The following is a 22205-nucleotide window of genomic DNA, read 5'->3' as shown; positions in this document are numbered from 1 at the left end:
TCTAAATTGTCCTGTAGATAACATCAAGTACAAGATTGCTATTTTACCTGCATATCCTTAAAACCCATTTTTAATTTATAAATAATGCACAATAATGCATAGTGCAACCTGATTCTAATTGTGTATTTGTAGCTAAGAGACTTAGTTTGGGGCCTTAGAAGAGTTGTGGAATAAATAGAATGCTATACTATGTTCAGCTGCTGGAAGAAAGTATACAAATCAAACCCTAAGTGGCACAGGGCCAGATTATCTACCTAAGGACCTTTATCCATCCTACCAAGTCAGATAGGGTAAGCATGCTTCTAGTCCCTTTTCCTAAATTATCCCCTATGAGTTAGGAAGCATGCCCTTTTTGTGACAATGCTGGTGAGACACATTTGTAAAACTAAATTATGCCATTATCAAAACCAAAATCCGCGGGCCTCAGAAAAAGATTCTCTGATGCTGATGAAGTCTACAAAGCTGGAAGTCTACAAATTGTAAAAAAAGTAACACCGAATTAGTATAGAAATTGGGAAACAAAACTAATTCTTCCAATGAATGTTCATCTGGCAAAATTGCTCCCCAAAAAAACAAATTCAATACTCTGGGTTTGGCACCCCAGGGTAAAAGCAAAAGATTTCTAGATCATTCTTGTATTCTTCAGCACCAAGAGTTCACGAGTGCGCATAAAACCTGAACGAGAGTAGTAGACTTGGTAGTATACTAAGCAGAAACCATTAGTATAGTGTTGTCATATAACTCCTTGTGTAGGTGTGGCGGTCACCCATGGCCCAGGGCATGCACAGCCATGCTGAACCACACAGGAAAAAAACTCCTAAAAAACATAACATCCTGATAGTTCACTCTAGATGTGCCTTACCCAACGACGCCCAGGATTTGACCATATATAGACAGAACTTCCCTGAGCAGTAGATTAGCAATTGTAGTTTGACAGGCTGTCTTAAATCACATGCTGATTGCTCCTCCTGCCTTTGTCCTATCTCAATAAAAGGGGGTCCCAGACCCCAATCTGGGTCCCCTCATCCCGAGAAAGCTCGTGTCCGTGTCTTTTCTCAACATTGGCCTCATGAGCGAACCACGGGTACTTCACAGTATAGAAAACAATGCTGCCCCTGGTCTGAATGATCCAGCCGGCTTATCAGAAACAAGCTCTGAATAAATGGGGCAAAAATAAAACTTCTGGGTTTTAATGAGGTGTGCTACATTTGGGGAAAATGAAAAGTATAAGGAATGTTGGAATGTACAAATGGCGAATTTACAGGTAAATATCACTCATCCATTTACAGAAGTTTAACTGATGTAGGCAGTCAAAGGTGTGTAGGTCATGAAGCACAAACCATGATTCTATATACACAAGTACAGAATAGGTGAAACAAAAGAAATGTTGCATGCTGGGAATGGCTGTGCTAAAGTCCTGATTTTAACCTATGTGGTATGAACTAAAGTGAGAAATTCATGCAAGGCAGTCCTAAATTATCAATAAATTGAGGCAGTTATATAAATGGTGGCCCCAAATATCTCCAAACTAACCGCTGACTGATCAAATTATGAAAACCTTTGACTGAAATTATATCTTACTTTCGTTTTTAAAAAAAGAGTGACTGTTCAATAAAGCAATGATACAGTGCATGTTGTATATTCAGAATTTTAGTACTAATTTATAGTACTTTGATGAACCTCATTATAGATCACATTACTACACAATTGTGGTTAGTTGTAAAAGGTTCATAAAATCTCAATTGTGGTTTTGTTAAAATATGTAATACTATCTTCAAGACACATTTAGATATTAGATCATCCCTCCAAACTATAGCTATTGTAGTACTATTTATACAAATTACACTAGTAAAAGTGCTCAATGTGATCATAATATTTGAAGAAATCAACAGAACATCAGTGCTGTTTGATAAAGATATCACTTTCTAAGATACTCTTAAAAGATATTTTTCTTCCTTCACACTTTAAATATATCACTTTCTAATCAATTCTTCCAATAGAAGATTGGAATATGCACAAATGAAACAAAAACAAATTTCAGTCAAAGCAGTCATTGCAGGCACCCAGGTTTTGACTGAAACAAGATTTGGAAGTCCCAAAGATGCTTTTTCCAAAAAGGAACTGGATTTTTAAAAAAAGTTTCACTTCTTATCCAATAGGTTTTCTTCAATTCTTGTCCATAGACAACATTCCAGAGTGTATTTACAGGGCAAATAGGGCCATTCTATCATCCCCCCTCCTGCTTTCCATGGTTTTTGTGCCAGCCTACCTGTTCCACCATCTTTCTTCCCTTTCTACCTTCCTCACTGTGCCTACCAATACCTTCACATGGTAGAATCTCATTAATTGGCCTTGTCCATCCCTGCTACCTTCCCAGTTTCCTTGTTCTGTGATTGCTTCCATAGCTATTCTCCTGACTTGGGCTATGTCCATGGTTTAAACTTTAAAGTAACCAACCGCATTGGTCCGATTCTTGCAAATCAGAAGTTAAATTCTCCCTGGGATGTGTTAGCAGGCTCAGGGTGAGCAATGAGCTCATGATATTCAGCAGTATGCTTGGGTTGTAGCAGCATGGCAAGTCTAGACAGCATACTAAAAAGCAAGAGACATCACCTTGCCAAAAAAAAAAAAAAGTGCTTATAATCAAGGCTATGGTTTTCCTAGTTCAAATGTATGGCTGTGAAAGTTAGACCATCAGAAAGGCTGAGTGCCAAAGAACTGAGGCCTTTGAACTATGGTGCTGGAGAAGACTCCTGTGAGTCCCTTTGACTGCAAGGCGATCAAACCGGTCAGTCCTAGAGATGATCAACCCTGACTGCTCTTTAGAAGGCCAGATCCTGAAGATGAAACTCAAATACTTTGGCCACCTAATGAGAAGGAAGGACTCACTGGAGAAGAGCCTCATGCTGGGAAAGATTGAGGGCAAAAGAAGAAGAGGACGACAGAGAATGTGGTGGCTGGATGGAGTCACTGAAGCAGTCGGCGTGAGCTTAAATGGACTCCAGAGGATGATAGAGGACAGAAAGGCCTGGAGGAATGTTGTCCATAGGGTCGGGTCGGACATGACTTTGCAACTAACAACAATGCTTGGGCTGCGTGCCTTAGGAATAAGGCCCATCCAGCACACTTACCAAGCTGGAGAAAAAGGCGGAACTGGAACAAAACTGGTTGTTCTCTAATTATAGGTAGCACTTCTATCCTTATGTCTGCATGCTTTTATCATCAAGGAACCCCATCAACGTTGGCTTTTTCCACACTCTTACTGCTGCAACAATTGCTGCTCTAAATACTGTAATACCTTCCAGCCCGATCCAACACAAAACAACCCCATTTCATTTCTAGACAAGGATAAAAGCACATAATCATCTAGGCACAGACCAGGCGTTCTAGGCAAAGAACCTTCGTGGGAGGAATCATTTGCCCATCTTCACCTTTACCTTTCAACATTAGAAAAATAGTTGAAAGCAGGAGAACTTCATACCATCCTAGGAAATCCCTTGCTAACTCCCATCACCGCAAACAAAAGCATTTGTATAAACGGTTCCTCAGTTTTTATCTGCGAAGTAGGTAAACCACTAGGATAATAAAGATCTTCAAGTGTATTGGAAGGATAGTTTCAAAGAGGGCCGTTTATGTCTTCAGAGTTAGAGCCTTTATTCCTAAGAGTAACAGCACAAGAGACTCTCGATGGAACAAAAAGAAACAAAAATGACTTTTAGTTTCAGAATATCAAGCTCCAAGCTACCCTAACTGAACGTATCGCGAGATTGCGACGCCGGCCCCTAGCGCTTCATGGGCAAATCGCAGGAGCCAGGTCGATCATTCTGCTTCTGCGCAAGCCCCTCCCAAAAAAAACTACATTTCCCACTAGAGCTTGCCGCTCAACGCGGGATGATGCACCACTTGAGTCGCTGCTTGGTGACGAAAACCTGTGCCGATGCGTGCCCTCTGGTTGGTCGGGAGGGAAGGAAGGAGGCGGGGGGGGGGAAACCTCGAACAAGCTAGCTAGACGGTGACTGGGGGGGGGGATGGAAAGGGAGGAGAAAGTGGGGCGGTAGGGGACGGATTCGACGCGCGCGCGCGGGCGCGCCAGCCAAACCTAAAGGGGGAGGCATCCTGTGAGGGCGCGAGGCCGGCTGCGTGGTGCGAGGCATCGCCATAGAGACAAGTGACAGCACAGAACAGGATTGGGGGCGAGAGGAAGAGGAGGAGGAGAGGGAGGGAGGGGGAGGGAAAGAGCGTGAGAGGGGGGAGCCCGCGCGGCGGGCGGGGGCGGGGGTGGGGGTGGGGGCAGGCCGGGTCCAGGCCGGGCCTTTTGCCTGTGTTGGGCGCCGCGCAAACACCGAGGGTGGGAGACTCGGGGGGACAAGTACCAACATGGATCCGGGGGAAAGCGGAGTCGGCGCGGGCGGCGGGAAGATCCGGACGCGGCGGTATCATCTGGCAGCGGCCTCCTCGAAGCCTTACCCGAGGAACAAGCAGGTGAGAAGGCCCGCCGCGGGAGAGAATGGAATCCTGTGGGGACGGCGGGAAAGGGAGGGAGGGAGGGGAGGAGGAAGCCGCCGTCGGTGCCCGGAACTGCCGGGGAAGCTCACTCACGCGCTTTCCCCCCCCTCCCCGGGGAGGGGAGGCTGGAAGTCGGCCTCAGAGAAGAGCCAGGCCACGTTCTGGTTGGACGGGCTACCAGCGCCGGGAGTCGAATGAGTCGCTCCCCCGCACCTCTTTTTTCCTTCCTCCCCTCAGTGAGAGGACGGGGAGAAAAGAAAAAAAAACCCGGGGCGAAGGAACGAAACGAGCGGGCGTGTGTTTGTGTGTGTGAGAGAAAGACCGTGAAGGAAACGATTAGAACGGTTGATGATTCCACGTCCTTCTGTGGAACGTTAAAAGCCGAGGGAATGGAGAAGCCTGCGGGGGAAAGGGATTCCCCTCAGGGCGGGGGATGGGATAGCACGAAGGAGGAGAGAGAGAGAAGAAAACAGGCCTCTCCTCGCAATCACTTTTTTCCCGCTTTCCTGCGGATTTGATTCTCTCAGAAAAGCGGTCGAGATTGGCAGCATTCCCTCCCCCCCCCCTTTGGCACTTTTTTCCTTTTTGTTTCTGCAAAAAAAGCCTTTCCTGCACGTGGTGGAGGGCAAAAAAACGTGTGCGTTAGTACACACTGATCGCCGGGATTGGTTTGATTTCATTGGTAGGTGGGGTGTGTGTTTTTTTTTAAATAAATAAATCCGATTAAGGTACTAGTTATTAGTACTAGTAGCCTATAATCTGGGAAAGTAGGTTTTGGTTTTCAACGTAATGAAAGCAAACCGATTTTACGCCGTTTTTTAAAAAAGATTGGAGAGCCTAAACCCCTAAATTGGCTTTTGCCTATCCAAAAAACGGATGACATTCAAATAAATACCTTGTAAAGTTAGTAGACTTCCGAGTTATAATTATTGTGTTAAAATATATGGATAGGACATTTTTATAAATAAATCCGATTAAGGTACTAGTTTATTAGTACTAGTAGCCTAGTAATTGTAATCTGGGAAAGTAGGTTTTGGTTTTCGACGTAATGAAAGCAAACCGATTTTACGCCGTTTTTTAAAAAAGATTGGAGAGCCTAAACCACTAAATTGGCTTTTGCCTATCCAAAAACGGATGACATTCAAATAAATGTCTTGTAAAGTTAGTAGACTTCCGAGTTATAATTATTGTGTTAAAATATATGGATAGGACATTTTTATAAATAAATCCAATTAAGGTACTAGTTATTAGTACTAGTAGCCTAGTAATTGTAATCTGGGAAAGTAGGTTTTGGTTTTCAGTGTAATGAAAGCAAACCGATTTTACGCCCTTTTAAAAAAGATTGGAGAGCCTAAACCACTAAATTGGCTTTTGTCTATCCAAAAAACGGATGACATTCAAATAAATATCTTGTAAAGTTAGTAGACTTCCGAGTTATAATTATTGTGTTAAAATATATGGTTAGGACATATTTTTTTTACTCATTGTCTTGACAAATGAATAATGCTGATTTGTAAACTAGAGCTATTTATTGGTGTGGGGGGGAGTGGCCTAATTGAAACATTTAACCTGATTTAACAAAAATGACTTCGTTGTCCATTTGAATTTAATTGGCAGGCCTGAGCTATCTAATTTCTACTTTGCTTTTTAAAAAATGTGACAGTGACACGAGTTACGAGTAAATTAAATAATTATGTAAAAGATTAAAAACTCTATACTATGAAGAATTTGGTAAGAGAGTCTTTTTTGCAGGATTCCAATTACATAATTACTAGGAGGAGCATATCTCTTCCATTGCAATTATTTGCTTTATTGCCATTGTTTAATGTATTTAATCATCAGGAGCTGGCTACTGTATTACTTTTTATATATATTTTTCAATGCACACATGCTGTTTATTATAATTATATATATATAATGTAATGAACAGTATATTAGTGTATTGGGAGTACCAGAGCTCAACAGTACGACTCATGCTTGCATACAAAGTCCTAGATTCAGCTTTCTGATGTTTCTAAGTAAGCCTGGAAAAAAATCTCACCTAAAGCCTTGGAGCGCTAATAATGACCTGTCAGAAGTGCTGGACTAGATTGACCAGTTGTTGACTTGTTTGATAGGAGACAGCTTTCTGTGTTCCTGTTATCATAACAATTCCTGAAATCTTTATTCAGCATGCAACAATTAACAGGGTATACCTGTTTCATTATTATGCAGTTTTTAAAATTGATCTGTTTTAGACTAATATTTGGTTTGAAGTCTGTAGGATTTTTTCCTTTGAATTTTAACTTTATGAACTGTAATTTCAAATATTACCTTTATTATTATTTAGATGTTACCTTTATTAAGAAGAAAACAAATTCATGAATACATGTAGTCCTCAACTTACAGCAGTTCAATTTAGTGATTGTTCAAAGTTACACCAACTTATGACAGTTTTTCACATAACCATTGCACATCCCTCATGGTCAATTCAAACACTTGGCAACAGACACATACAGTATTTGTGAGGTTTTCAGTGTCCTGGGGTCATGGGATCACCTTTTCCAACCTTCTGACAAGCAGAATAAATGTGGAAGCCAGATTCACTTAACACCTTGTTATTAATTGATCAACTGCAGTGATTCACTTAACTGCGACAAACTGCAACTGCAGGTGCAAAATGGGACAAAATTCACTTAGCAACAGAAAATTTGGGTTCAATTGTGGTCATAAGTTGAGGAATACCTGTATATTTTTGCATATTTCCAGTGGAAAAAGTTCCAGTAAATCTGAGATTATTTCTTATTTATTTTATAGAATTATATCCTGATTTTCAGAATAAATCATTTTGAAATACATAGCATATTTTTGAAATACATAGGCAATGGCCATGTTGTAAGAAATATTTTTTACATGTTAATTATTAAATATAGATAGCAAAAAGAAATGCCATGTAGAGTCTGCCACAAAGGTTACAAATAGTGGGTTTCCTCCTATGAGGTTTAATTTAGGACTCTTGGAGATAGTAGGACACATTAGTCAGTTCCAATGGACCCAAAGTCAAATATACACATACAATTTTATAGAGTTTGATGGATTTGCATCTATTTCATGGGAAGTTTAGATTGCCTTTGATATAGATCTAATGTATTTCTTTAAAGCCAGTTGGTTTTAACTTACTGAGAGAGGTATTTATTTCCTACACGTATATGTAACATTTCCTATAAGTATATATATAACATATTTACATATTTACTACAAAATTTAATGAAAATGGTTGGCATTCAACAGAGAAGGCCTAGGTGAAGAGAGGCCATCAGTATGTTCCTGACACATCTAAAAATGTTTTTTTGGTTTTCACTCCAGGATACAAAATCATCTCAGGTAATTACTAGATAGTAGTGTGCCAACCTTGTTATAGGGCAGACAGTAGACTCTTCCTTATTATCCATGAGTGACTGACCAAGTCTCTAATAGGAAGGGAGATGTGTCAAGTACTCTGATCTGTGGTGGTTGGCATATTATCTGAAAGATGTTCCTGGTCATGGGGATAACTCAGGTATCTAGTGATACTTCATCATTGACTACCAGAACATCTCTTTTTCTTCTTCTTTTTTCCCCAGCTTATCACAGATTCAGATTTATTGATCTGATGTTAGAATTCTCACATGTTAAAATTATAGTCCAGAACTGTGATAAGCCACACTGTTCAATAAAAAAGTAAAAAGGAGGTGCAGAAAGGCTTCTGGAACCTGAAATAGCTCCAAACTACTGTCACACATAGATTCCAACCCACAGCAATAAGAAGAGAACTCCAAAGCCCATGAAGAGTGATGCTACTAGAGAGATGAGTAGTTCTTTGTAAATGTCCCAGGTATACTTGGTGGATGTCACTTCATAATCAAAGAACCAAGCTGTGAAGAACATGCCAATGGCCCGGAGCACCACGGTGAGATGTGCAAACACTGCCGGATTCACCCGACTGGTGTATCTGCTCATTGTTTCAAGCTCCATGGCTGTGTTGGCCGTGGCTCCCGTTAGAGAAAGACACATCCGTTCTTTCCTGCCATCCTCGCTCTGCCCTTCCGTCTCCTGTCTGTCGTCAGGTTCTCCGGCCCAACACTTGCTGGGAGTTCGACTACCAGAACATATTTAAACTACATATTTATCCTTTCAGTACAGTCACATTTAAAACAAACTCCCAAAACTCTTATCTGGGAATAACCTGCACACAGAATCTCATTCTCGGATTCAATCTCAGTTCATTGTGTGCCCAGCTCATTATTTATCCAGAGACTTAGTTCAGGAGGCGCATCACTTTTGCTATTACTTTGGAGAAGGATGGCTGAGTATTATCAATAGATTCATTTCACCTAGCCCTAAATTCTTGATAACTCCCTTCAGTTAATTTTTATAGATGTTAGATAGCATTGAGTATAAAATAGTGCCTTGTGGTATCCCCAATAAGCCTCTACTGTCCAAAGGCTTAGACACCATTGAGAGATCTTTCTTCAAAGTAGAAGTAAAGTATATTGTAGCAGGGTGCCACCACCTAACAAATTACCCAGGATTGTTATTAAAGTTTGTACAGAGTAAAATCCCCAAAATAATATTAATAAAGGCAAAGGAGCATAAAGGTAACGGAACTAGGCAATAATAATTAAAAACTCATATGCTACTTGGAAAGACTTGAATCACCTTAGCTGGAAACCTGGGCAAAGAGGTAGATCTTTAAGACCTATTGAAACACCAGCAGGATGGAGGCCTACTCAACATCCAAATCTCAGAGGGAACCTCATCCAGAGGGCAAGTTCCGTAACAGAGAAGGTATACTTCTGATAGATGGCATTGTTTAGAGAGGAACACATAGCACATCAAATTTACTATATCAAATAGCCAGATGGATATTATGGAGATATGTGGTTCCTCAAGTTATCAAGCTCTATGTCACATAGACTCTTATAGAAAATAACCTGGAAGCAAGCTTGTAACTCAAACAGCTTAGGAAGTAGGAGTGTTACACAGGCAGTCCAAAACATGCCCATCACTGCTTGCATTGCTGCATTCTGGGGTTTTTTTCAAGGGCTCTCCTACGTAAATCATGCTGCAATACAGGTAATCTTTAACTTACAACCATTTGTTTGGTAACTGTTCAGTTACAATAGCATTGAAAAAAGTGGCTTAAGATTTAGTTTTCACACTTGCAACCATTGCAGGATCCCCATAGTCATGTGATCAAATTTTGAGTGCTTAGCAACTGGCATGTATTCCTGACAGTTGCACTTCCTAAGGTCATGTGATCACCATTTGTAACCTAGCTCTGCCACAATTCATCTACAGGCACAGCCAAAATCATCTGTTAAACTGCTTTCCTTCAGATAATCTGCAAAGAATGATGGTATCAGATGGACCTCATGAATCAATAGGGCCACATTCCTTCTGTCTCTCTCCCACAAAAGATCATATGTGGGGGTTCAATGGCTGATTCTGGCCAACAACCAAGTTTAAATCCAGAATATGAAAGATTGAGATCTACAACTCTACTAACAACATCATCTCAAGCATCTTACCCCAAAAGTGGTGATTTGTTTCTGGACAGTAATTGATATAATCATCTGAGTTAAGGAAATGTTTCTTAGAAGTGGGTTAGCCATTATCTCTCTCCCATAACCTTATTCAGGCTATATTTGCACTGATCAGTAAAATATTTATTTCAAAAGTTTTTTCAATTTAATATATTTTTAGAGATGGTTTTGGGCAGCATATGCATGTGATTGCTTAGTTCCTAAAACTAATGCATCTAAAGCCATAAACAGGAATAAAATATCTTGAGGACTATCTTCTGAATATGCTTAAATTGAAATGTTCTCTGTTTCATTCTGTCAATATCTGAGATGCCATTAATGGGGACACAGATAAGGACCTGTAATTCCCTGCCTGTGGAGGCCCACTTTCGCTTTTAATATTTAATATCTTGAAAAGGTCACTTTGTTTTTAATTTTTATTAGCTGCTAAATATATATTAACTGTTAACAAGCAAATTTTTAATTAACAAAGTGTACTGTTAAACAAAAACATTTTCATTTGCTACTAAAACAGATATTAGCTGGGATATCAAGCAGGCTTCCCTTGAGAGATAAGTCAAAGCCAGGTAAACAGTATCCCACCCATATGAAGTCAGAGAAAGAAATATAGAAATATTATGATGTTTTTACAAGTTTCATTTAGAGGAGGGGTTACTTAAATGATGTGTGTGTTTTCTTTTTTCAGTGAACAAAAATAGTTTTGTGTCATGAAATAGTTTTTAATGTGGCGGGCAATATTGTTTAAAGTCTACAGCATATAATATTCCTCAATATTAATAGCCCATACTAGAATTAGCAAATAAAAATGAACTAAACAAATTCATACATTCAGTAGTTTTTACTAAGAAATGCAGCATTCATTTTTCACAATCTGACTATAATGGCCAGCAAAAACATGTTTCTATTCAAAATCGCAAACTTATTCTTGATCATGTATTGTGTCTTTTTCAAATATAGGCAGATTGCCATGGTTCCAAGATATTCAGGAGGGCTATGGGAAATAAGTTTTGAAATTATGCTGACTAAATGGAATTCCCAAAAGGAATCTGAACTATCACAAACTTGAACCCAAAAGAGTTCCAAGGTTTTTTTTTTGTTTAGCATATTAAAAGCAGAAGCAAAAATCCACCCCATACTATTACAGAGAGGAAGAAAGACAATCCATAAAAATAACATTGAGTTAGAAGTTATCTCGCTTTGAGAAATGCCATTATTCTTCCCAATTCTTAAGAATGGGAGGAAACAGATAGCTTTTTACCATTGTTAAAAAGTAGGAAGACACAATACGTATCTAACAGTGTAGTGGATTAGGCATTGGACTAGGAATAGGGAGACTTACGTTTAGTGAACTATGGAAGTCACATGGTGCATTTATACCAGTCATGCTACCTCAAAGAGGGGAGGTAAAATAAGAAAAAAATGCTATATATGGTATCTTAAGTTCCCAAAAGAGGGGTCAAATATAAATATATTTAAAAATATAAATATCACTGTCCTGTTTGTCTTACTTTCTGTATTTGTTTTTCCCCTTCCCCTGGTTTTTGTTCAGCCGCCCGAGTCCATTCGGGGAATAGGGCGGCTTACAAATCGAATAAATACCAATACCAATATAATAAATAATTATGATGAGTTATTCTGTACATTAATAGTAATTATGTGTTCACTGTTGAAAAATATTTATAGGTATGGCAGAATTTGAAACATTATTTGGATAAAAAATGTAAGACTTCTATAGATGTTTAGGCAATGATTTTGGGTTTGCTGCCTCAGATTTCTTGGCACTACTAAAAATAGCTGTTAATTAAAGGAACTTTTGTAGTTTAGTTGTCTGAACTATGTAATAAAGCTTCCAATTTACAACTGTGTTTTCTTTATTTTCAATAGGGAATTATGAATATTGTGAAGGAATCCATAAAAAACATTGTTCCAACTTGGCTTCAAAGATATTTTACACAAAATGAAGAGACATCTCCAAATGAGCAAAGAAATCTGGAGGGGGATATAAACTACCATCCTCCCTTTGCAGATGATATCACTGAAAATGCTCTTGAGATAGATGGTCGAATCACTCCTGAGCCAACCAGAATTACTTTAGGAGGTGGGTTTGTTTATTTTATAAATCAATTAATAAGCTTAATAATAACAATGCAGGTTTTCTCCAAACGTTATGAATTATGATAAAGATTTTGCTAACTTTTCATATTATACAATGCTTTTTTATATAATTGCTATCATCTTCATACTCTTAACAAATGCCTTCCAAGATGATCAGATGAAATTCAATGGCAGATCTAATTTAATTTAATAATCATTACCATAAACTACTTTTTATGACCAGCATTTTATTAAGCAACAGGAGAAGATAGTTAGGCTCTTTCTTGACTTGTACATTTTTGTATTCATTATCTAATCAAAATAACTATTTGGTAGATTTTAAGTGTACATTGCATGCCAAGAAGTGGACAAAGAAAATGTTATATAATTTGTACTGCGATGCTTGTAAAGTGCTTATATAAGAGAAAATATAGAATTATAGGTATAGAGTTACTCATAAATAATATAAATCTAATCACTCAATAACTTAATTGAATGTACAACCTACTGGGCATTTAGAATAGCTTATATTGCATATTAGTCTTTTAAAATTATTTAAATTCTATGCTGCAGAATAGTGTTGAAAAAGAATCTTTTTATTCTTTCTTTATATACAACAATAGTTTTGTTATAATAGTATGGTTCTTGGCACAAATATAATAGCTATTCCCATAAAATTTTCTTTCCTCAATTTTTGGAGCCAGAGAGGAATGGAAAAATTGAAGTATAGTATGAAGTAGGTAATGTTTATTATTTAGTATCCTTTATAAACAATTTAAATTTTTCTTGGGTTTTCCTTTTTTCCCCTCTACATCACCTTTACAGAAGATTGGTTACTGATACGAAATTGTCCTTAATCTTTTTCTACACATATTTGCTACTTACGATATTTGTGTGATTTTTTTTTCTCTTTAGAGCCATCAACAAGTAGATCTAGTTTAAATTTCACAGATATTTTAACACGTCCCTCTCTTCATCGGAGTCATGTTAACTGCAACATTTTGGATTCCCCGTCACCATTCTCTCAACCATCCACATCAACTGCATTTCCAGTTAATAATTCTCGACTTTCACTTGGAAAAGAAATGAAAGATTCTACCTCGCAGCATGAAGACGATAACATCTCAACTACAAGTGGCTTCTCTTCAAGGGCATCTGATAAAGGTAACTAATTTGACTGTAATATTTAAACTAATACTGAAAAATTATCTGGGACCTATAGAGTTTTTTTTTCTTTTGCTCTTCGTTTCACTTAATTAAAATTGGGGGAAACAGCATATGTACCTCAGGAAAACCCTTTTTACTCACGTCTAGCAACCATCCTAGCTTACCTTTTTCTACCTTCAAAATAAAGTGCTGAGATTCAGTCAAGCATTGTTATTATTTTTGAATAATATCTCTGGTTCCAGAAGCATTTTTGAAAGTGAAAATGGTGCTAGAGGCTTTATTTTTACAAAGTGTCACACCCTCATGTTTTTTTTAATGTAATAATTATAATCTAAAACAAAAAATGAATCGAGGGCAAGGTTAAAGCTTTCTCTGTACTAAATTTGTTTTAAAATGCATTTTATAATAAGATATTGATGCAGTTCTATGTATATTTTTAGACATAACTGTTTCAAAAAATGCTTCAGTGCCACCTTTATGGTCTGCAGAGAGTGAAAGATCCGTCTCCCTTCCTCAACATTCAGCAAATAGTTCTAAAAAACCTGGATTTAATCTGTCTGCCTTTGGAGCACTTTCTCCTGTAAGTACTGCGCAATAGCTGCTTTAGCCCTATTACTTGTGTTTCCAGCTTCCTAATTAAATATCTTTCTGTATTTCCAGTCACTTGGTAATGCATCATTTCTTAAGGCAAGCCAGCTAGGGAATTCTCCATTTTATCCTGGCAAAACTACATATGGTGGTGCAGCTGCAACAACAAGGCAGTCTAAATTACGAATTACTCCATATCAGGTAAATAAATGCTGGTGATTTCAGGAAATCATAAGGGTTAAGCAATAATGTCTATGTTTTGTGTACCAATATTGCATATTCTTGTCTTAACACCTATTTAAGGAATGTAATTTTTCCGATAACAATTCAGCATAGGGAGCATGAATTATATTCATTTTGGATTGTTTTGGTCATGATTTGGTATTAATTTCATAAACTTCATCATTTCCCTCTCTTCTGGGCAAGATTCAAAGCCTTTTCTTCAGTGTCACTAAAAGTTTTCCAACTTCATTGTATTCCTACCAATGTTAAACATGTTTCTGTTTAAACCTAGTAAAAACAAAAGTGAAAGCTACAAATTGTGGCTTGTTACATAGCATCTCATAGTGATACTTATTCTACTATACTTCTCAACAATCTTACTGAAAAAGTTATTCTAGAATCTGCAAGGAGGTTATGGAATATGATCCTATGTCTCTCTCTCCCCCCCCCTCCTCAGTGACTCAGCTAAAAGGAAAGAGCAACAGTGGTTGTTGCCTTTTTCTTCCTAAAATATCATGTTACCACATGGTGGTAGAGAAAGAATTGTGTGGAGTAGAAGGTTACTACTGTGCCTATTTTGATGCTTCTCTTTCAGTGCCAGATCCTTCTTTCCTCCCTTCCTCCCTCCTTCCCTTCCCCCCCATCATTCCATCACCCCATAGGTCTTGATATTATTTCACAATGCCAAGATGCCAGAAGTTTCTCTTGCATTATGTTATACCATACTGAACATAATGATTATTCTTTTTCTCAGACTTGTAGAAAATTCAGGAGACAGTCTGACCATTATTGTGTCTGCTATAATAGGAAAATTAAAAATAAGGATTATGATGTTGATTGTGTTGATTTTTCAGACACCATTAAGACGACAAATGAAAGCCAAGCAAGCGAGTGCACAATCCTATGGAGTGACAAGTTCCACTGCAAGGCGCATCTTGCAGTCTTTGGAGAAGTTATCAAGTCCATTAGCAGTAAATTACTCTTTTAAAAGTTATTTTCAGTACCTAACACTATATCATCCATGTATTATCATTGCATTTGATAAATGTGTCTATACCTGTAATTTAACAGTGTCATGCTTTTTCAACAGGATGCTAAAAGAATTCCTTCTTCTGTTTCTACTTCTTTGTCATCTGTAAGTTAATTTTCAAGCTTTTAAAATTTCCTGACAAACTTAGTTTCAAAATCCAAGACTTAATTTTTGTGTTTTATGTTTCAGCCTTTGGAAAACAGTATGCTGAATGTTACCAATTTCCATTCATCAAGGAAAAGAGTGAGTTAATTTACAAAATTTTACCATTATTTTTAAGCAGGGCAGAATTTATTTAATTCTTTGTTGTGGAACTGTTTATTTGGAATCTGACACAGATTTATAGGGCTCCAATAAAAATTAGGAAGGAGAAGAATCTTCTGATTTGGCATGGAAACTCTAGGGCACACTAATGTTTTCCATGTGTATCTTTGGACAATACTGATCCAGCCATTCAAATAATGCTTGAGCAGTTTTCTGAAAATATAAAACTCTTTTGATAGCAGACCACATTCCCAACACCATGAATCAGTGACTGTTTGGGAAAATTGGAACAGTCGGATCAGTATGGCCCAGAGAGGAAGAGTCCCTCAGAAAACTCTAGCATTCCCACAAATTCTCTATTCCTCAAACAACATTAGGCTGCCTTCTGTTCATGTTCGAAATTTAGGCTTTAGATTAACATATGTGGTATAGTAAATTTCATCGTCTACTTTTAAATTTTCCAGTTTGTTTGCTGCATTGGCCTCGAATGCAACATTAATTCCTTGCTAACTGACAACCGAAAGAGATGTCAGATAGATAACTGAAGCTGTTTTCCTTTTGGCACATGTCAAATAGATGCAGCCACCTGTCATTAAATGGAAAAAGGAGGAATTGTCTATTCATTGTATAATAAATTGTTGGCAGTAGTAATTGTTGGCCAGAACCAGTATGTTAATGATTTGTTGCCAAAGCAAATGTGCTGTCTACTGTCCATAATTTTCTTCAGTGTAAACTGAATTGACATAATTTATTAATAAAATTGGTTGAAATGGTTAGCTCAGATGGCTAAATAACACTATGCATCATGTTCAAATTTAATTAATCTTTTATATTAATCTAGCACATATTGTTTTAAGGTAAATCTTATTAAGTTTATTTGGGTTTTCTAAGTATTAAAATGTTTAGGTTTGGCGCACTAGACTATTTCCTTGAGTACATTTCTAATGTCTGAAATAAATATGCAAATGAATTAAAATATAATTTTAGATTTGGAAAACTAAGTATTTTATCATTTTGTATACTTATTTTTGAGGGGGTGGTTGATAATGAACATAAGGATTTTTTAAATATATACAAACTGCAGCAAATGCTTTCACACGTATAGTGATGAACTAGCTTTCTTTGCTTTTAGTTCAGTGAATATTTCTTATTTTAAAGGTTGAAACTCATTATCCACCAGTTCAGAAGCTTGTGACACCCAAGCCTGTTTCACGGTCAATGACTCATTCACAGTTTTTTAAACCTTCTCTCGTGTCTTCTGCTGAATCAAGCAGGGTACGACAGAGACTAGAGATCAACCATAAAGTAAGTATAAGTCAAAGCATCTAACCATACGCTTAACTGTTATACACACTCCATTCCTCTCCAGTATTTTATGTCCTGATTAAATTTGAATTAGCATTCTTGGAAAAGTCTATTAATTATTGCTTCACCAGTAGTTTGCCACATATATAGTTAAAACTTTTGGAGACTGACAAAATTGAAATTGCAACCTTGCTTATTTAAGTCTGCTTTTAAGATATGATTTTTTTAAATCAAAATGGATTAAAGGTTTTTTTGTTGTTGTTAATATAAATAGTGGGAATCTGGTTACTTGTTGAAAAGTATGTTGTCTAGTGTACTAGCGGAATTAATTATGTGTGTTTTTGTTTTGGTGCATTTAAGTCGATGTAGTTTTTTCTTGGCAAGGTTTTTTGGAGGTGGATTACTGCCTAAAGGAGAATTGTTTGAATTATTCTGGACAGCAGGGGGCAGTATGGATGTATAAGAAGAAGCACATATAAACAAAAAATGGAAGTTTGAGAAATGTTTGAGTAAACAAAATGTTTTTCATTTATTAATGCAGTTTTTGTTTTTTATAAAACAATAGATTAGAAAATAATTGGACTAAAATTTAAGCATTATATTTCTTTACAGGCAGGGCAGGAAAAAAGGCTCACAATGGAATTGCAAAGTGAACAGTCAAAAAGGTATGTAAAATTCACTGTAGTTCTGAAGGACCTATTATGAATAATATTTGACTTTTCTTATGTTTTTCATTTTTCAAAGCAAGGAATTGAATATATTACCAACCTAAAGGGGGTAATAAAGATAATCTTCAACATGACCAGTCTCTTAGCAACTCTTCAAAGTTACAACAGATCTCTCCAGGGCTACTTATAACCCAGTTTCAAAGTTTCAGTGAATATCCCCACAGTCACATGATCACACTTTGCCATTCAGCAATCAGCTTAGTCACAATGTGACCCATTTAACAACCATTTAACTACGATCACAATTCTCGGTTCAATTGCAGTTATAAGTCTAGGACTATCTGTAATTATAAAACACCATTTACCTTTAGTAATGTTCCAACTTGTTTGTTAGTTTCCTTACTCGCATTCAGACCCCATGTGTCTTCTGAAAAACCTCTCCAATCAATCAGAAGACCTAATACACATTGTGAGAGTAAGGACTAAATCTGTCACAATGCTTCTAGTTTTAATTGATTTTCTCTGCCACAACTGACCAACAGGAAACAGCTGTAGCATGCAGGAGTTTCCCTCATTGAATTTTTCTGGGCAAAGATGAGTAGAAGACAATGGATAAGATTTGCAAGAGAAAATGGATTGTGTGAAGTTGTTTTCTGCTCAGATTGTTGGATAGTGCTAAAGAAAAAGAGCTATTAATTACAGACACTGAATTGGAAATGCGTAAGTTAGGCCTGTAAAACACTGGTGAAAGTAACAGAACTATCTTGAAACTGGAAGGAAATGTTCCAATCTCCTTCACAAAGGTCCTCTGAATCTCTAGGTAGAAGAGAGGAAATAGTGAGATGGTATGTTTTAAAGATATAGGACTCACTATTTATAGGGAGCTGAGGTGGCACAGTGGTTAGGGTGCAGTACTGCAGGCCACTTAGCTGACTGTGATCTGCAGTTCAGCGGTTCCAATCTCACCGGCTCAAGGTCGACTCAGCCTTCCATCCTTCCGAGGTGGGTGAAATGAGGACCCGGACTGTGGGGGCAAGTTGCTGACTCAATTTGCTAAAAAAATAATAATTTGTAAACCGCTTAGAGAGGGCTGAAAGCCCTATGAAGCAGTATATAAGTCTAATAAATAAATAAATTGCCTTCTTCCTTGTTTTTGGGTAAAAAACTAATGTTTTGTGCTCTGTAGTCAAAAACATGAAAGGGAATTTTATAGATAACTTTTTAAAAATGTCTAAAAATTAAAAGTTCTGTAAGGTTTGCCATCCCAGGCAAGGATGCACCTGTCTTTTGATGGTAGTCCTTGAGAAAAAAAAGATGGCAGTGGAAAATAAAACCATGAGGATTTTACACTTTTTGGTAACTTCTGACTGGAATAGAAAAATAGATGTGTTTGTTATTTATAGGGTATTCCAAATGTTGCAAGTGTGCATGAAATTTTTTGGAACATCTATTGATTCTGTCTCAACAGTGTCACAAGCCCTACATTCACGACTTCTACAGCTAATGGACTACCACCTGCAATGGGAAGTGGTGGAGGCAAAATGAGAAAGGGAAGAGGTATACACTATGTACCGAAATCCACAGAAAATGAGGTAAAAATATTTTGCAATATACTTTATTACTGGAGAAGCTATGTGAAATAATAAAGTTTCCATAGATTAAGGGCCCACGTAAGACCGTTTATTCTTAATTTGTTTGAATAACAGACAAAACTATTTAGTATGTTTTAAACCACTTAAGTACCAAAGCCTATGTGCTGCCTTTTTAGCACAATTGGATTCCTATTTCCTCTGTACTGCAACAAAAAATGGTAATTAGAACCTGGGAAAGAACCTGCACCAGTGATGATCTGTGGGATGAGGTCTTTAAATGGCTATGAACAAGCCTAATCAGTGGGTTTACAGAGGCAGGTACATCATATGGGACATTGTAGCAAGCACTGCAGGAGAAATTTCAACTTATCCCATGATGCAGTGGTTCCCAAACTTGGCAGCTTTAAGATTTGTGGACTTCAACTCCCAGAATTCTCCAGCCAGCTCTGCTGGCTGGAGAATTCTGGGAGTTGAAGTCCACAAGTCTTAAAGTTGCCAAGTTTGGGAACCACTGCCATGATGGATTAAAAAAGATTTTTGAAGTATAAAAATGTCACATCTTGCAAGTTTTAAATTTTCTGTCATGTATATATACTTTTTAGATATTTTTTTAATATTTGAATTATTTTATCATTTAGATTAACATTTTTTTTTCCCAATTCTTGGCTAAATTGCTTCAATTTTTCTTTATAAATAAGCAAACCTGAACTTAAAATATAGATTTCTGTGGAATTTGAAAAATAACAACTCGACTTTTCAATTTTAGGAGATGGAGATACCAGCACTACCGGACATTTCTCTGCCCATTAGTACATCATCACTGCCAACATTCAGCTTTAGCCCTCTGGCTAGTTCTTCTGGTTCATCATTAACTCCCAGTGCTGCCCAACCAGTGACTAACAAGGTAAATTGGGTATAGAGTAATTATTTTCTGCCTATCCTTTCTACCTTAATCTGATTTAGGGAGAGAGCCGAGGTGGCGCAGTGGTTAAATGCAGCACTGCAGGCTACTTCAGCTGACTGCAGTTCAGCAGTTCAGCTGTTCAAATCTCACCGGCTCAGGGTTGACTCAGCCTTCCATCCTTCCGAGGTGGGTAAAATGAGAACCCGGATTGTTGCTGGGGGCAATATGCTGACTCTGTAAACCGCTTAGAGAGGGCTGAAAGTCCTATGAAGCGGTATATAAGTCTAACTGCTATTGCTATTGATTTGTACCTTCATCAAGCTTTGGAGTTTTATCATTTCATTTTCTTTGACTAGCTGATTTATATTTCCATAATAAAAAGTATGGACTAATACAAGTCTATACTGTTTATTATTACAAGTCTATACAACTGGTGCACCACAAAAATGTCAGCAATCCATAATTTATGAACACAGGGCTTGGTTGCTGGAGCCTTTTGTGTTCCCAAACAAAAGGAAAGCAGCAGATTTCCTAATTCTAAATAGACTACTTGTGTGTGATGTACAGATAGTCCTCGATTTAAAACAGTTCGCTTAGTAACCGTTCAAAGTTACAACGTCACTGAAAAAAGGGACTTATGACCATTTTTCACACGACAGTTGCAGCATCCCCATGATCATGTGATTTACATTCAGATGCCTGACAATTGACTCACATTTATGACGCTTGCAGTGTCCTGGGGTCATGTGATCCCTTTTGTGCCCTGACAAGCAAAGTCAATGGGGAAATCAGATTCACTTAAGTTACTAATTTAATATCTGAAGTGACTCACTTAACAAATGTGGCAAGAAAAGTCGTAAAATGGGGGGAAACTCACTTTAAAGATTTCTCACTTAGCGACATAAATTTGGGGCTGTGTAGTGGTTGTAAGTTGAGAACTACCTCTATTTTGATTTGAAGTTCATGACGGTAATAAAGTTATGTCAGTATTTCAATAAAAAATAGATTACTTCATAATATTCGTATACATTGGCCATCATGATAAGCTTGTTGGCATTTGGCCTCTGTACATCAACACATTGAATTTGAAATAAACATTCAAGATGTGAGTGGAAGACTTTCAGCTTTAATTCAAGGAATTTAACAAAAGTGATTGTATATATTACATAACATATCAGGTAGGTATTCTTCATGAAGACGTGTTATTCTATGTAACTGATACACTGTATATTTTCAGCATTGTGTGTCTATTAAGGCTGTGTAAAGAGTTGCTTTAATTATGAAGGGGTACCTACAAAAAATTGCTATTCAGATTGCTAAAAGCAGCTGCATCTTTTTCCAGACTTACATAGCTGCTCAGAAGCTGCCTCTGGCTGACAGCCTGGTACTAGCTTTTAAAAAACATGGCTGCTATAACTACAGTATTTGAAAATAAGTGCCTCACATAAACCTCTTTCGAAAGGGGATGAATGCATATAAATTGCAGTCCTGCATTGTTGACCTGGAAATAAATCTCTTGCATGGGATTACGCTGCATTCTATAAGCCTGGCTGGAAGATTCATACTGATTTCTGTGAAATTTAACAAAATTGGGTTTGTTGCATGAGGATTATATTGCAGAAAAGGATGATAAATTCATAGATACGTTTCTTTTTTTTTAATTATAAAACCTGCCAGTTCATGTTTTGTTTAACAGTTGCAAAAGCTTAGGAGGTAAGATAGAAATTGAATAGATGCTGGTAGCATTACCTGTTGTCATTTTCTTAAATAATAACTTCTACAATTTCAGTCTGTTTTTGAAAAGGATTTGACATTAAAATAGATTGTTCCGTATTGCATACTACTTTTGAAAGTCTTCTTTGTTGCACCATAAAAGGATATATTTTGTTTGGGAACGCAGAGCATCATTGGTTTCACAGCAAAACCACCTATTTTTATGTGTTCATTTCTAATATAATCAAATAATGACTAATTATATTCTTTAGAGCAGGGGTCCCCAACCCCTGGGCCTCGACCCACTACCAGGCTGTGGCCTATTTGGAATTGGACAAGTTGAGTGGCTGGCTAGAGCGTGCGCGCATGCGCACACAGCTCATTTTGCACAAGTGCCGGGCTGCTGAGCACTATCACGCATGCGCACTAGCCCGCCACTCACACAAGTCGAGCTGTATGCATGGACACTGGCCCGCCACTCGTTTAAGAGCTGCATCGCGCTTCCACAGCCCAGTTCCCCTCTCCCCTCCCCCCCCCAGGCCACCAAGCCACAGGTTAGGGACCACTGCTTTAGGGTAGCTGTTTAAT

General features: G+C 37.6%; 1 protein-coding gene and 1 pseudogene across 2 annotated transcripts in view; one reads left to right on the top strand and one right to left on the bottom strand.

Moving 5' to 3' along the window:
• The first annotated feature begins 4292 nt into the window (after nucleotides 1-4292).
• NUP153 (nucleoporin 153) overlaps nucleotides 4293-22205 on the top strand; it is a 38044-nt gene continuing 20131 nt past the window's right edge. For both annotated transcript variants that reach the window (XM_087707433.1, XM_087707432.1), the window contains exons 1-12: nucleotides 4293-4482; nucleotides 11955-12168; nucleotides 13080-13328; nucleotides 13772-13911; nucleotides 13992-14120; nucleotides 14996-15112; nucleotides 15232-15276; nucleotides 15361-15414; nucleotides 16594-16740; nucleotides 17353-17405; nucleotides 18877-19000; nucleotides 19767-19904. In XM_087707433.1, the coding sequence (XP_087563559.1) occupies nucleotides 4378-4482; nucleotides 11955-12168; nucleotides 13080-13328; nucleotides 13772-13911; nucleotides 13992-14120; nucleotides 14996-15112; nucleotides 15232-15276; nucleotides 15361-15414; nucleotides 16594-16740; nucleotides 17353-17405; nucleotides 18877-19000; nucleotides 19767-19904 (1515 nt within the window). In that variant the 5' untranslated portion in view covers nucleotides 4293-4377. The remainder of the gene's footprint in view (nucleotides 4483-11954; nucleotides 12169-13079; nucleotides 13329-13771; nucleotides 13912-13991; nucleotides 14121-14995; nucleotides 15113-15231; nucleotides 15277-15360; nucleotides 15415-16593; nucleotides 16741-17352; nucleotides 17406-18876; nucleotides 19001-19766; nucleotides 19905-22205) is intronic.
• Nucleotides 8110-8527, bottom strand: LOC106554435 (dolichyl-diphosphooligosaccharide--protein glycosyltransferase subunit TMEM258 pseudogene; annotated as a pseudogene).

The sequence above is a fragment of the Thamnophis sirtalis genome, unplaced genomic scaffold, assembly GCF_051295495.1.
Source record: "Thamnophis sirtalis isolate CommonGarterSnake01/CBP01778 unplaced genomic scaffold, rThaSir2_p1.2 scaffold_2, whole genome shotgun sequence".
NCBI lineage: Eukaryota > Metazoa > Chordata > Lepidosauria > Squamata > Natricidae > Thamnophis > Thamnophis sirtalis.
This window is presented reverse-complemented; position numbering and strand designations above follow the sequence as displayed.